The following is a 15,720-nucleotide window of genomic DNA, read 5'->3' on the forward strand; positions in this document are numbered from 1 at the left end:
GTTAACACTCAGTCTCCAAGTGGCCACAGATAGCTCCCCTCTCTCTGCCCTGATCCGGGCAGCCCCTCCCTTGCTTTCCCCTCCTTACTAGCTTTCAGTCTAGACCCTTCCAGCGCTGCCTCCCCCACCTACATGCCCCCCCCCCCCCCCCCCGCCTCTCTCTTCCCTTCTCCTAGTATTGATTTTTCTTTACTGGGTTTTTTTTTTTAAAAGGTGGTTTAATTGCTTTTTTAAGGTTACTTCAGTCTGGGGCTCAGCCAAGAAAGCGGGGAGCTACCCCCAAGCTTTCCCCAGTGCTCCTTGCTGCCCCGGAATCAGTGCACATCCCTAAATTGCCCTGCCAGCCATTGACATCACAGTCACACTCCCCACAACACGTTGGCTCCATCAGGAGCCTAAAGCACACCCTCTTCCTCCTGAGGGGCTGGCAGGAAGCCGTCAACCTCTAGAGGGAATGAAGTTGGGTGGTAACCTGGTGTGGGGGGAGGAGGGGTAGCTCCAGGCCACGGGAAAGTGGCAGGGCTCCCACCCCCACCCCCCCACTGCCCCACAGACAGCCATCTCCAATTGTCCCCAAATCCCCATCATCCAGACTCCCAAGCATCAGGTTACGCTCAGCGGGAGCCATCCCCCACATCCTTTCAGCCCATCCTTTGGTCTTCCCCCAACTCCTGTGTCTCCTGTTTCTCCCCCTGGCCCCCAACACCCTTTTTCCCTCTGGCCCCCGTCCTTTCTCCCCTCCCTCTCCCCGCTTCCGTGCCTGCCTCCCTCTCTGCCCGGCTGCAGTTGGGTGATAATCTCCCTCATTTAGCCTCCTGGCTGCTTCCCCGGCTCATTGCCCAGCTGGTCCCTGGGGCCCAGCCCAGCTTCTTCCCCACCCCCACCCCCAGCCCAGCGCCCAAGCTCTCCCATCCCCTCCCTGCTTCCCTCACCCACTCCCAGGGGACCAGCTGCCCCCTGCAGTGAGCATCAGGGCCAAGTGTTGCCGGCCAGAACCCGAACTGGGTGTGATCAAAATGGAAAAGGCTGTCGGGGACTCAAGTTGTGAGTGTGGGAACCTGGTACTGGGGGCCATGGGGTGGGGGTGGGATGGCTGCAGGGTCTGGCTGTGAAGCCTTAGCCAGGTGTCCTCTGTCCTCCTGTTGTCCCCATTCCCCAGATTTGTTCCCAGCCCAATTCTCCACTCCCCCACCCCCCAGAGATGACTGAGAAAGGTGGTGGATGGACTGAGAGGTGAGATTAGAGTGGCATTTGTACTGGGAATGGGGGCAGGGGGAGGGAGGTGACAGCTGGGAGCAGGCAGGAGGTTTTATTTGGGCAAAATGCCCCAAAGGCAAACCTGGAGGCCTCCCAGGATGCAGCTTGGGGGGGCTTCAAGGGCACCTCCAAGCCCTTCCTGCATCAGCGCTCCTGAGGTTCTACCTCTTCTCCCAGCACAGGGGCCCCCAAGCTGAGCTGCATTTGCCCCTTCCCACCACGTGTGGCCCCAACTCCTTGTCTGGGTGGCACCATTCATAAATGGCATGACCCCCAAGCTCCTAGAGAGCATTCTCCTAGAGAGAGAGTCCCCAGCCTTCTCCTGGTCCCAAAGGACACCCCCTTCCCGCCCTCGGCAGCCCAGACACCTGTCCAGATCTGGCTCTGGTGTGGACCAAGGGATGAGCCAGTGTGGGACAGATGTGGGCGGGAAGGGACAACGCTGGGGGGCGGAGGCCAGGACTGGGCCAAGCCTGACTGGTGAGCAAGCAGCGGTGACAAACGGGCTGTGCGGGGGCTGAGGGGCGGGGGGCGGACCGCGGCTGATTTATCTGGGTTATTTATGCTGCGGACGAGGCAGGAGAAACGGTTAATGAGAGTCCCAGAGAAGGGGGGTGGGGAGGCCCAGACGTGATCTGAAGCGACTTAAAAAGGTTAGCGTCCCACCACTGGGCCCTGCCCCCACTACCCCCCAGCCCAGCCCTGACCCCTCTCCTGTGGCACCCTGACCCCCCTTTTGGGATGCCCATGATGAGACAGTGGGTCACTAGGAACTGAAGGAGACCAGGCCCAAGATTGAGGGGCAGCTGGAGGAACTGGGGAGGGGGCCAGGAAAGGGAGGGCAGGGAAAGAAGAAAGATAAATCTTGGCTGGACAGAAGCTGACCAAGTCTGTGGGGCCTGTGGGGGAGGGGGAGAGGGGAGAGGAGGCCAGTGTAGTGGACGGGCAGCTGGCAATCTCTGAGCTGAGGCTGGAGAGAGGGCATTGGGGTGCAGATCTGGTGTCAGCCAAGAGCGTCACGGGGCCTGAGGGGCAGAGATAGGCCGGGGGGGGGGGGGGGGTGTGCTGGTCAGAGAGAAGAGAGAGCCAGGGAAGGAGCAGGGAGAAGATTCAAAAGAGGAGGGGGAGAGGGCTTTGCGGTAGCGAAAGCTGCTGGGAACAGATAAGGCAGCATAGCAGCAGGAGGGATTAAAGCGCTGAGGGGCGGGGGCGGGGGCGAGGCAGGGAGAGAGGGTTGAGGGCAAGACATCAGGACCAAGGAGATGAGTGGGAGAAAAGAGGGCTGCCAAGGGGGCAGGATTTAATCAGCAGCCAAGAGATGCTCATCGCCTAGGAAAGGAGAATAGAAGGGACCCCTGCTCATCTCTTCTGCAGAGGGGGGTCTTTTCCACCATTGGCGAGCCCCCATACCCTGCACATGTCAGGGGTAGCAGAGCTAAGTTGGATGCGTGCATTGCTGAGGGTAGGGTACTGATAGATTTTTGGGTGGGAGTAAGTGGCAGAGGCCAGCCCTGGGAGCTGCTGAGCTCCTGGCAAGAGAGCAAGGGCACGCAGCGCCTCCTAAAGGTGGCCCATGAAACCCAGGGTCAAGGGGAACCAGTCTCGGGGACCCAGCCAGCTCACCCTGGGATGGAGACCTCATCATTCCTAGGGTGGCAAGGACTAGCATTTCAAGGGGGTTTCTTTGTGGGGAGAGGTATGGGCAGGAGAGAGGGCAGGTGGCTTCTCCAGGCTCACACCTTGGATTGGAAGCCCCTTACCATCCCCAGCCCTCCTGTTCTTCAAGCCTCCCAGGAGTGTGCGCTTGGGGAGGGTGAGACCCCAGCTCCTTGGAGATGAGTCTAGAGCAGTTCAGAAGTGGCTGTGGTGACGGAGGGGAACCTGGAGGGAAGGAAGAGGAGGAGTAGGAGGGGGTGGGGGGAGGGCAGCGGGGGTGGCGGGTGGGGCAGAGTAATTGCCTGTTTGTCAGTTCTGTCTGCAATCGTGGGAGCGTGTGTGGTGGTGGGTACAGCTTTGCCTCCAGGAGTATGTCTGTTGGCAGAAGTGTCGGTGTGTCTGTCTCAGGGGTCTGGGCTCCCCTTGGCCCCCGCCCCCCTTTGTATTTTGGGGATGGTGGCTCTGGGCACACCCAGCTGTGCTCTGTGCTGATGCGGCAGATGTGGCGGGGCCCCAGCTGCGTCTGCTTCCTGGAGAGGGGGAGGGGGCTGCAATCTGCTCCCCCAATAATGGCTGCTAAGTGCTGGGGGAAGGGGTGGAGGTGGGGGTGGGGATGGGTCTGGGGCCCAGGGCAACCCCACCAAAGGGGCAGGAAGATGAGGGCCCTGTCCCCACCCCACCCTGGTCTGGCCAGCCTCCTGGTAATCTGTGTTCTTGGCTCAGCCTCTCCCCCTGGTTGGCTCCTGAAGCCACACATAGTCCCTGTCCCCAGCTCTCCTCCCCAGTCACCCCATCCAGCTTGGTGCCAGGGACCCGCCCCTCTCCCCGGCCCCCAGCTCGCTCCCCCTCAATGATTTTACAGAATAATCTTTTTATGGAAACCGAAAAAAGCACTAATGGCAGGAGCGAACCCCTCCCCCGCATCCCTCCCCTGCTCACCCCCTACTTCCCACCCCAGTTCCCTCAGTTCTCCCTTCTCAGCCCTTCCAGGGGGCCAAAACCCTCTTACTCCTATAGGGACAGCAAGGTCCCAGAGGTGATAGGCCCTTCCTTCAGAGGCAAGGAGCTCCCACATCCTGGGCCCTGAGCGGTCCCTCAGACATGGATGGGGCTCTAGGCTCCTCCCAGGGCATATAAAGCTGGAGAGGAGTGGGAGGCATTACAACTTCTCTTTTCTTAGTCCCCCTTCCACCTGAGCACATACACACAACAGTGACTCCATCAGCTGGGGGGGGGGGCATGTTACAAAGACCTCAGCTTCACTAGCCCCCTCCCACTTCAAACACTGACCCTTTCTCCTTCTAGTGCCTCTCCCCACCAAGTCCCCAACCCCCACTGGGCCTAGGAGGGGGGTCCCGGGGGCCAGGGTCTGACACAGACTTATTGGATTTCACGGTGTTTGCTGAGAAAATAATTAAATTATCATATTTATGATGGAGCTGCCATGGCCTCTGCCAACCATTCAGAAGAGAAGGGTCAGGACTGTGGGAGAGGAAAGGGAAAAGACCCAGCCCCTTCCTCTGGGAGTTGACCCCAGGTCCAGAGTAGGTACCTGCAGCCTCCTCCCAACCCCAGCAGAGATGATGAAAGGTCTGGGCTGGAGGCAGGAACCTGAGGGAACAGGAAGGGGCTGAGTCAAGGCAGGTTAGAGGTCAGGACTGCTAAACCCTGGGTCATTTCACAGGTGCTCTTACACAGCCTGCAGGACCTGAGAATCTGGGAGGTCCCTTCTAGCCCAATCCTCATGTCACTGTCAGCCCAGCTGCTGAACAAGCTCATCTTCCTAACCGCCTGGCTAGGATATGAAATCCTGGGCTCTGTCCCAGACCCTGGTGCTGGTAACAAGGCCCAGCACCCTGCTGCCTGCTGCCAGGACCCCCTCCTCCCTCCCACCCACGCCCTGCCCCCCCATTCTCTTCGGGTAATTAGATTCCTCTCAATTAGCAGATTACGATCATTACCAGCTCATCTGGCAACTAAGCTCCGCACCCACAGCTGGGGAAAGGGGGGGCACCAAGAGGGGCACGCGGGGGTCATGGGCAAACATGAGTGATGCTGGGTTCCTCTGGGGTTTCAGGAATGTGGAGCGGTGGCCAGGTATCCTCCTCCCACGGAATAGCGCTGTCTACTGTGATTCCAGAAGGAAAGGCAACAGCTAGGCCTACCGTGCCTGCCAGGGGAGTAGAAGACAGACACTAGGCCTCTGGTGGGCGAGGGAGAAACCACTACCCTGCCAAAAGCTGGGCCAGGAGCGGATGTAGCTGGCAAAGCAGAAAACAGGCTGGGGCTGGGGCTTGGCAGGAACTGAAGATGGGATGCCCGGTGATCCAATCTCAGGCCTGTGGCCCCCAGTCCCTGTGCCTGCCACCGGTACCTCACTGCACAACTGAAACCCTTTACCCTTCCCTTCGAAAGCCCTCCACTCTGAGGCCTGAGCCAGAACCAGTGAAGAGGAACAGGGGGGTGGGCGGGCAGGCAGCATCAGGGTAGGGGTGAAGGCGGGGCGGCAGGCTGGGCGCCTTGAGGGCCTTTCTCTGGAGCGGCGCTGAGGCTGAGGCAGTGGGAGGGGGAGGTTTACCAGGGCTCCAGATTCATTATTCATGAGCCCGCAGCAACGGCTCCAATTTAAATGCTAATGTGGGGGGGCCTGACTCAGCTGCCCCCCTTCCACCCCTACACCAGTCCAGGCACAAGCTGAGTCCTCGCCGGCTCCAAGGTTCATGGGGTTTATTAGGGAGCAGAGAGGGAGGCCAGAAGTCCTCCGCCCACCCACTTGCTCCTGGTGTGTGAAGATTCTGCCTGGCTTCTCCAGGTCCATTCTGGACAGAAGCTGGAGGTGTAGGAGTTGTGGGGGTCTTCCGGCAGCCCCCTTCAGAGGATGATCTGGTTGGTAAAGCTTCGGCTCAGCTCCTTGTGTGGCAGAACAATCGAGTTCAGGATGAGCACCTCAGCAGGGATCCGGACACGGCAGCCTGCAGCATGGACGAGGGCACGAGGAGGAGGCCATGGGGAGAGGAAAGGAGGGGCAAGGAGCTGGGGGCCCACTGCCATCAGGAGGGATCCCTCCCTGCCCATCTGTGCCCTGGCTCCATGCCCCTAGTGACTCACCCAGGGCCTGGCACACAGCAGGCACTTGGTAAATGTTTGCTAAAGGAACACACACACACACACACTCAGACTTGCACATGCACAGATTCTCCCCTGTGGTGGTTTCTCGCAGCCCTAAGTACCCCAGGAAGCCATACCCAGGATGGTGATGGCAGGCAGCAGCTTCCCATCCTTGAAAAGGCTCTCGCTGTCCATGTGGGCCCGGGGGTCGTTGGGATTGGGGTCATTGGGGGTACCCTCCACGCGGGCCCAGCGCCCCACAGTGCTTCCCCAGCCCACAATGCTGTGCAGAACACACGTGTGCTCCTGCAAAACAGGACAGTATGAGTTGAGGGGGTGAGAAGGGGCCAGAAGCAGAGCCTGTGGGGTTCACCTCTCCCCTCAGCCTCTTGGGGCACCAGGCCCTGCTGCACGTGCTGGGGTGCCTACCTGCAGCGTGGCTCCATGGAGGACAATGCTCTCTCGGAGCCGCACACCCTCGCCCACGGTCACTCCCTCCCCAATGGAGACGTTGGGGCCCAGCTGTGGAGAGGAACATATACCATAAGCTCTGGTGAAGCTTGGGGAACCCAAGTCCAACCTCCTCAAAATGGGGAAGGAACCTACTTGCAGCCATGCAACAGGCTGTGACAAACATGAGACCTGTACTCCGAGCTCAGGAGATATCCACACTGCCCCACCTACCTTCCTCCCTGGGCTGGGCCACTGCTTACCACAGCTGACGGGGCCACCTTAGCCGTTGGGTGGATGTAAACGTTTCCTAGAAGCAGAAGAGAGGACTTGGGGACAAATGCCCCAAACCGTATCTGGTACAGGGAGGGCAGGGATTGAGATTTCACCTCTGGACCTGAGGTCTGGACTCAGCTCCAAGGTCAGAGGGGGCTGGGGTAGGGGGCAGTGGTTAGGGATTGTGGCAGGATGGGTACCTCGGATCCGTGGCCCCCCTGGGCTGTGCTTGGCCAGGCGTTCTGGGTGAGTGAACTGGTACTGGCCCAGATAGAGGCGGGAGGCATAGAGTGCTGAGCTGGGGGCCACAAAGGGGAGTAGGGGCTCAGGGGCCAGCAGGACTTGAGCCCACCATCCTGAAGTCTCAATCCCCAGTCACCCCATCAGAGGCCTCTCCCATACCCTGCAGACTTGATCTGGCTCCAGATACCATCATTGAGGTGCACGTAGATCTGGCCCTGGCCAGCCAGAGCTGAGAACACATCCTGCTCCAGGCGGATGGTGCCTGCCCCCCTCCACAGGCCTGAAGAGTCCTCCCTGGCAGAGCAGACAGGATACTGACATCAGTTCCCCAACTGAGCCCAACTGGGTGGCCAACATAGTCTCTCAGGGATGGGAATCAGAGGGAACCCCACTACCTCGAAAGGCCTGGTCAGATCCTCTCCAAAGGATGCTCATGTCCCAGGAAGCCCCTTACTCTCCTAGCTCGGGGATTATCCCAGGGGATCCCCAGGCATAGACCTGCTGCCCATCCTGCCCCATGCCCAGGAGTTAAATCCAGACTTGGCTTCCCCCAATTATCCCATTTTCCTCCCATCCACAACTCTGAACCCCACCTCTGGTCCCTCCCTCTCACTGGATGGACTAAAACACAGACTCACCCCAGAGGAAGGCAGCTGGTGAAGGCAGAGACAGTCACAGAAAAAGAGGGAGAGAGATGGTAGGGATGCCAATTCAGCAGAAACAAAAAGAGGCCAGAAGAAATGGAGAGAGAAGCAGAGATATGGATGGGAGTGAAAAGATGGCTATGAGTGAGTGAGGCGTGAGAGGGAATGAGGGCAGGGGAGCCATAGAAGGGAACAGTTCCCAGGCCCAGGATAGTGGCTTGTGGTGAGCACAGCTCCCTTTGGGGCACTAGACTGCAAAGGGAGCCTCCTCACCCTGAGTGTGTATGTGTGCACACGCACACACGTGCACGCATGCCTGCACCCAAGCGTGTGTGCGCCCAAGTGTGTGTGCTACCGTCTGTTCTGAAAGACATCTCTGGGACACTCAAGGCTTAGAGAAATGGACCAGAAGGGGAGTGGGCAGGTGGTGACAGAGGAGGAACTGGGATGGATAAAGAAGAGGGACAGAATGAGGTTAGATAGGGAGGGACTGGAGAGGCTTGGCTGGAGATGACAAGTGGAAGGGAGAAGGGAGGAGGAAGGTGAGCTGGTTGAGATGGAGCCAGCAGAGACTGGGGGCAGGGCTGTGAGTCAGGGTACTTGGGGTTACAGGGCCATGGGGTCTGCCTCACAGTTGCCCATCCTGTTGATTACGCTGAAAAACATCCCGAAGGGGCTTCAGGGCTTCCGGGGAAAAGAGGTAGATGCCACAGTTGATGATGTCACTAACAAACGTGCTTGGTTTCTCCACATAGTGCAGGACCTGAGGACAGAACGGGCTGGGTCAGTAGAGGAAGGGCCACAGCCACCATCCCTAAGACCCTCCAAATCTCTAGGTCGTCCTGTTGCCATGGCGGGGAGGGGGGGTCTTCCTAAGATGCAGAGTGCATCTTGTCACTGCCCTTCAACTTCACCTTCAAGATAAGTCCAAACTGCCTGCCTTCTCCCTTCTGATCTACCCCCTTCCTCCCAGAACACAACTCTGCTGTGGCATGCTGTGCCTTTTGGAATGCCCTTAACCAATTCTTCATCTGGAAAACGTAGCTTTTAAATACCCAGTTGACACTGTCACTCCCTCTCTAAGTACACTCTTGTCTGCCCCAGAGTTAGCTTCTCAGCTCTGACCATTCCTGTTCTCTGGCCACGCCTCATCCATAGTGGCACTTGTGTCAATTGCAGTGGTTGTTTTTTGATATCTCTCCCTCCAGACTGAGGGCTCCTGAGAGGCAGGGTTGTGTCTTTCTGGCTGTTTCTCTCACACCTAATTTGTGTCTAAAAAAAACTTTATGTGTGTGCGAAAAAATATATATATGTATATATATATATATATATATATGATCATATGTATTTTTAATACTAAAAGTTGAACAAACAAAAGGGGTTTATGAAAGTCAGGTAGGCTACAGAGCAGGGAGTTTCAGAGACAGGGACAGAGATCCCCACTCCCCAGCCCCCATCTTGCTAATTATGCTCCCACCTCCATAATTCTGGAGGCACTGTGCTGGTTCCTGCCTCTGTGCCTTTGCACACATGGTTCCCTCTACTTGCAATGCCTTCCTGTCTCCTTCATGTTGACAAATTTAATTAGGTTCAGACCTCACCTTTTCCAGGGAGCCCTCCTCACCCTCACCCAGGTAGACTGGGTTGGGCCCCCTTTTGTGTTGCCATAGCACCCTGTGCATATGTCTACTGGAGCACCACACTCACGGCACTTATCTGTTACCTCTTCACCAATCTTTCTTAAAGGCATAGAAGAGGAACAACTGAGGGTGTGCCACACCTCCCACGACGGGGGCCCACCTCACAGCGTTGCAGCATTCTCTAGAGGCTGAGGGGTGGGAGAATGGTGATACACAGAATAGGCACCCAGCCAGCCTCCTCTCTGCTCTTACCTCATGCGTCTGCGGATTCTCTACGATGCAGCCGTAGTTGAGGGATTGTGTTCTGTTAGCCTGAAAGACAGGCGCACCGAGACAGTGACCTGCCTGCTCGAGGGCAGCAAGGTCTGTTTTCTCTTTCTTGCTTTCCCTCCCCTAGAGCACCTGGCACGTAGCTCCACCACTGACAAGCCTTCAGCTGAGGTGAGAACTGACAGCTACCCTCCCCACCTTCTTCTGAGCAGCTCAAGGGCTCAGGGTCTCTCTCCACCACCACCTCCATTACTGCTGGGGTTTCAATCACCTATCCCTCCTGAAGCACATTCCCACTCCAACTCCCTGGGCTGGCCCTGCCTCCCCAACACTCTGCATTCCAGGAATCTCTCTAGATCACCCCCTCGATACCCTCCAGCCCTCCAGGGTCTCTCACCGTGGTGCCCAGGAGCAAGAAAGGGTGAGGCTGATGTCTGTGGGCAGCCAACATAGCTTGCAAGGGGAAGTCGGAGCAAACATCAGCATTGAGCACGAAGAAGGCTTCAGGGCCCCCAGCCAGGATCTGATCCCGGAAATGGTAGAGACCGCCTCCTGTGCCCAGAGGGGCAAATTCCTGCAGGTACCTGTCCCCAGGGACCCCAGAGCCAGCTCAGTGAGATCAAAGGAGACAGATACCATAAGCCTGGGCACCGACCCTCCTGTTCCCAGGATATGCCTGCCCAAGGCCAACAGAAAAACTCTTTATATACAGCAATTCAGGAGGGCCCAAATAAGAAACCTCCTAGTGTGTGAGGGTGACTTCAGCAAATGCTGACTCAACCCACCCCTGAGAACTCAGATGCCTAGGCCATTGCTCCCCCACCCCTATGTAGCACATATGCACAAACACCTGACCTGACCGGAAGGTTAAACTCTTGCTGGGCAGCTTCCAGGAACCGGGTAAGTGGTTCATCAGGTTGGTAGAAGCCAATGAGCAGAATCTCCTGCATCCCAGGAACCTGAGGACAAAGGAAGAGATTGAGAGAAAAACATCTGAGGGAATGATGGGAGGGAGGGAGAAATCCCTGATACTGGCCCCAAATCCAGAAACCACACTTTCCGTCTTAGCTGTGGCCCTGGGCACCCATTTTACCCTGCTGGTCTGATTTCTTCTCTGGATAATGAAGAAGTTAGAGTCTCAGTCCCTGATCTTTTAATCTTTTATTATTCTATTATCCCCCCAACCCTCACATCTGAAGTGAGGCTAACCCTAGGAAAGATTTTTGCCTATCAAGCTCCATTATAGAATAATCCATTCATTTCTCCCATATTTATTATCTGTCAGTCTGAGCTTGAGATCAGCATGAGGTAAGGATACCATTTATCAAGTGTCTACATTGTGCTAGTTACTTTGCAAACATCATCTCTAAGTTTCACAACCCCATGAAGTAGTCTAATCACCCCCACTTTACAAATAAGGCTGAGAAAGGGTGAGAAATTTGCTCAATTCCTTTTAGCAGGCAGAGACTAGACTCAAATCAAAACCTTGCAGGTCTCAATACCAAAAGCAATAAAGAAATTAGCTCCATACTGAGCAAGGGTAGTATGATTCCTTGCTTTGTTATCATTAAGGTTTCCCATGCTACGGCTTTAAGTTGTCTCTAAGATTCCTACCTAATCTCACATTCCAGGCTCAGTGGTGGAGCATCTACCCATGAACCAAGAGGTCACCAGCTCAATTTCTCTTCAGGGCACATGCCCAAGGTTGCGGGCTTGATCCCCGGTAGGGGGCGTGCAGGAGGTAGTCAATCAATGTTTCTCTCCCATCAATGTTTCTATCTCTCTATCCCTCCCCCTTCTTCCCTCTCTAAAAATCAATAAAAACATTTAAAAAAGAAGAGGCCAGACAAAAGACTAGATTAGGAAAAGACAGCAGGACAACTGCATTGCACAACGAGGGTGGGAAGGGGGAATTCACATTGTCATTTGTAAATGGTGGTTCCTGGAGTTATGCTTGGTGGGAAGAGCTCATGGTTGGAAAAGGGAGAAATATGACGTGAAGAAGATGATCAGATAGTGAGGTGGGAGAGGGGAGCCAATGGGGTTACCTGGGCACAGGCCTCAATGTGGTGCTGGATCATAGGGACCCCTGCCACTGGAAACAGGGGTTTGGGCACCTCAAAAGACAAAGGCCTGAAGCGAGTCCCTGAGAGAGGAGAGAGAAGCACATTTCAATTTTCCGCTTCCCTCTGCCCCCATCCCACCAACCACTCCAGCCCAAACTCCTCCCCCATTCCTCTGGCTCCTCACCCTTTTGAGGGCCTCCAATCAGGATCACAGCTTTAAGCATGATGGCAACTGTTACCTAAACCCCAAATCCCGACAGAGAAGTTAGGCTCAGATTTCACACCCCAACCCAGGAAGCCCACTCATACCCCAACCAAATCCTAAACCCAAAATAGCAACACTGAGCCCTCTCTCTCCCAGGATATAAATCCAAAATTCAATACAGTCCCTCCCTGGGCACAACACCTCACAAATCTCACACATCTCAAATCCCAACCCAGTTCCAGTCAGCCTTCAAACCCGACAGTGATTCCTCCCAAATTCTGAATCCACACCTGGCAAGTGGATCCCTAAGAGACTTCCTTCCGGACGAAATCTCAGCAAACTCAGAAACCCAGCAATAGACGTCCTTCTCACATCCCAAACCTTAAAAAAACCAAAACCCCAAACCACTGATTCCCAAATTGGTCCACCCTCCCTGGAGAAGTTAAGCCCCGAATCCCAACAGTGAATCTCAAATCCTGAGCGAGCCCCCAATATTTAACTCCAGTCCTAAGAGTGAACTTCAAGTATTAAACCAACACTGATCTGCATTTGACAACTCCAAACCCTAGCAAAACCCTCTTTATGCTGAACCTAAATCCTAAAATTAACCTGAACCCTGAATCAAGAGACAGGCTCCCTTGGCATCCCAAACACACTCTGCCAACCCCCTGCGCCCAGGACTGACAAGTGCTAAATCTTAGGATTCAGAGGGCTGACTGCTGATCCTCTGAACCTCACAAATGACTGATAAAACCTAACCTCGCGTATCCAGGGCTTGGGGGACCAGAACAGCACCCGACGTGCGGAGAGCCAGCCGGGGCCTCCGAGCCGCGCTCCGTCTAGGGGCCGTGCCGGGTCCTCCACCCCCTCCGCCACCCCTCCATCTGATCTTTTTACCGCTGGTCCCCTTTATTCCAGCTCTGTCACCGGCTACTGCGGGCTCCTTCCGCGCACGTGTCTTCTCGCAACTCGCGAGAATTTCGCAGAGTCTGCCGGGAATTGTAGTTCTCAAGTTCCTCCCCCCCCCCACCCCCGCCTTCTAACTGAGAACGAGGTGGAATTTGGGGAAGACCCTGGGGCGTGGCCAAGGGGTTGAAGGGGCGGCTCCCGGATTAGCATTCCGAGCTGCCTGGGAGCAGCTAAAGTAGAGAACTGGGTCGCAGGGGGAAGCGGGGTTGGAGACGAGTGGGGGTGTGGTCGGCCTTGAAACGGACGTGGGCAGTACGCACCCTCCCGCCCCACGAAAGGGTGAGGCTTGAGGTACCCAAAAGAAGAGAGGCGGGGTCGTAGGCGCCTCTGCCCCTCGCTGGGAAGTGGAGGAGCCCCCTGCCGAGCCGGAGCGACGCGCGTCTCGCTCAGACTCGCCGTCTGTGAGCTCAGGCACGGCCCGGGCGCTCGCCGAGCTTCCCGCCGACGCCAGCACTCCCGGGCTCTGCCGTGTGGGGCTGGGCCGAGCGCGCGTGCGGGCGCCGGGGAGTGGGAACGGCGACGCGAAAGCAGAGAACAGGCGCGGAAGGTCAGAGAAAGCAGCTTTATTAAGCGAGATGGAGGGGGGGTTGTTGGTGCCACCCACCCCGGAGCTTGGAAACGGAGCGAAAACTCCGAGGGTCCCTTTCAGGCCACGTCCACGCGAGCAAAGCTCTGGTCCATGCCCAGGCTGTTCTCCACGTACACCTCGTACCTGCCGCTGTCCTGGGGCGTGGCCCGGCGGATGGTCAGCGTGGTGTTGGTGCTGCCGACCTCGAAGTACACCCTGCGGGGGAGGGACGGGGAAGGGCGGGGCCGCGGTCAGTCCACGTGCCCCCCCGCCTGGCTACTCAGCCTGCTCCGTTCCTCGCCGCCCAGCTCCCCGCTCTCATCCCACTCCCGCGGGTGTTCTGGGCCCCATGCGGCCCCGGCCCCAGCGCCCGGCCCGGCCTCGGCAGCGGGTCCCAGCCCTCGCCTGTCGTCCTCCTCTATGTCCTTCCCGTCCTTGGGCGAGCCCACGTCGGGCGCAGGCTCGCCCATGATCTCCGCCGTCAGCGTCACCGTGGCGCCTTTGCGCGCCTTGGTGTTATCCGGTCCCTTTTGAATTTTCGCCGGGACTAGAGGAAGGGAAAGGGAATGCGACCCAGTGAGGGACCTACCGGTGAGGCGGGACATCACCTTCCCAGCTATTACCCTGCCCTAAGCCCGAGATGGATTTGAGCTCGCGGTGTGACCTTGGGCAAGTCTTTAGCCTCTCCGGGGCTTCAGCAACTCAGCTGTTAAAGGAGACGAATCCCTGCTCCTCCTACTCCTTAGGGTTGAATGGAGCATGAAAAGAGATACTATAGTGAAAGCCCAGGAATGTCCACACACCTCGGGGTGCCTTGGAGACAGCTCTGAGTAGTGGAAATTGCCCTGGGTTGGGAGCCAGAAGACCAGGTTTCTCTCTAACCCTGGCTCGGCCACTGGATCGCTGTGACCTTGGGGCTCTGAAGTCGATTGAAACCCATACCCGACTTCTTAGCCTGGGTGGGATGGGATCCCGAGGCAGAAAAGCACTACGCAGCCGGTGCGGCGCCGCGCCCTGCTCTGTGCCTCAGGCTGTGCCAGAGGCTGCGCCGGACCCATCTGCGTCCGGACTCGGCTGGGCCCGGGGATAAGTGCGCGGCCGAGGCCGGCTGCGGACGCCCGCGGGGTGGCGCTGCTCTGCGCCGTGGCGGTGCACCGGGCGCGTACCTTCCACGAGGATGCGCGCGGAGTCGGGGCACTGGCCCAACGGGTTGGTTACGTTGATGCTGTACTGGCCCAAGTCCGCCAGCTCGCCGTCGCGCACCACCAATGCGACGACGTCGGGGTCCTCGAAGATGTAGCGATACTTGGGCCCGTCGCGCAGCTCTTTGCCGTCCTTGCTCCAGCGGATGAATGGGTCCGGGAAGCCGAAATGCGGCAAGTCAGCTTGGCCGCGCTGCCCTCCAGCAGCACCACGTCTTCCAGCGGCTCCAGCACTCGCCGAGGCCCCTTCTCTCGTAGCTCCTTTCGGGACCTACCCGCGGGCAGGGGCAGGGCCCAGAGCTCCCGTGACACGGTCCCCAGCCTCCCGCAGCCCTGTGCGCCCGCACACTGCCCCCTGCCCACCGCCTCGGCCGACTAGACCCTTAAGCCAGGAGAGGTGCGGGGGAGGGGGCCGCCCCCAAATAGTTACCCTAAAAAAATGATCTACTCTTGCCGGCCACCCTTCCACGCCTCAGTAACTGCTCTCCCCTAAGTCCGGTGACCTTAGCAGCCCGTGGCACTGGGCTCACCGCCCTTCCCCAGTGCAGGAATGCGGTTTCTGCAGCTCCAGTTCCCTTCCCTCAGAGGGCTCCGGGGCTCCCCCTCACCTGTGGCCCCGGCAAGAGGCCTGGATGCGAATGGCCGCTTTCTGGACCTGGGGGTCGTTGATGTCCAGGGAGCATCCGGCAGGCGGGGCCGTAGCCGCCGGTTTTTTGGCGGGAGCTGCTTTGGACATCTGGGCAGCGGAAAACAAACACGGGGGTCTAGGCTGACACAGAGACTGCGACCTTCAGCCTGTGCCCTTCGGATTCAAAACATCCCCGGGATGCGAGGGTCCAGAGCCGGTCTGAGGATCGGGCCTCACCGTGGGGGCGTGGGGCTTCGACTTCGGGACTTGTCAGCTAGCTGGGAGCAGGCGGCACGGAGCCCTTCCGGATGGCACAGTGGGGGCACGGGCAGGTGCTCGGCCCCGGGCCCTGGTTTTATACGTCGCTCCCCTCCTTGCCTTGTTTGGCGTGGTTGCCCCAAGCCCCCCGGGACCCCAGCCCCCGCCCCCTGACCCAAGCAGGCTCCTTATTTAGCCCGAGGATGCCAGGGATGCTGGCTCAGCCGCTAGAACAGGCCCGGGGGGTGGGGTGGGGTGGGGTGGGGGGAAACTCGAGCGG

The 15,720-nt window shown here is 57.9% G+C and overlaps 2 protein-coding genes across 2 annotated transcripts; both read right to left on the reverse strand.

Annotated features, from left to right (window-relative positions):
• Positions 1–5,618: 5,618 nt before the first annotated feature.
• GMPPA (GDP-mannose pyrophosphorylase A) lies at positions 5,619–12,646 on the reverse strand. Its single transcript, XM_016196913.2, has 14 exons — positions 12,575–12,646; positions 12,106–12,196; positions 11,795–11,849; positions 11,593–11,690; positions 10,400–10,503; positions 9,942–10,128; positions 9,527–9,586; positions 8,267–8,397; positions 7,150–7,284; positions 6,948–7,045; positions 6,735–6,781; positions 6,451–6,543; positions 6,159–6,327; positions 5,619–5,885 (listed from the first exon to the last, which is right to left on the reverse strand). Exons 3-14 carry the CDS (start codon positions 11,832–11,834, stop codon positions 5,785–5,787), a joined length of 1,263 nt encoding a protein of 420 aa, XP_016052399.1. The 5' UTR covers positions 11,835–11,849; positions 12,106–12,196; positions 12,575–12,646; the 3' UTR covers positions 5,619–5,784.
• A 783-nt stretch (positions 12,647–13,429) lies between these two features.
• On the reverse strand, positions 13,430–15,290 carry SPEGNB (SPEG neighbor). The gene is given in 5 exon segments (XM_016196912.2): positions 13,430–13,568; positions 13,758–13,899; positions 14,519–14,719; positions 14,722–14,825; positions 15,163–15,290. Coding segments are annotated over 5 exon segments (714 nt in total).
• Positions 15,291–15,720: the final 430 nt, after the last annotated feature.

The sequence above is a fragment of the Miniopterus natalensis genome, chromosome 8 (genome assembly GCF_054644295.1).
Source record: "Miniopterus natalensis isolate mMinNat1 chromosome 8, mMinNat1.hap1, whole genome shotgun sequence".
In the NCBI taxonomy this organism is placed as follows: domain Eukaryota; kingdom Metazoa; phylum Chordata; class Mammalia; order Chiroptera; family Miniopteridae; genus Miniopterus; species Miniopterus natalensis.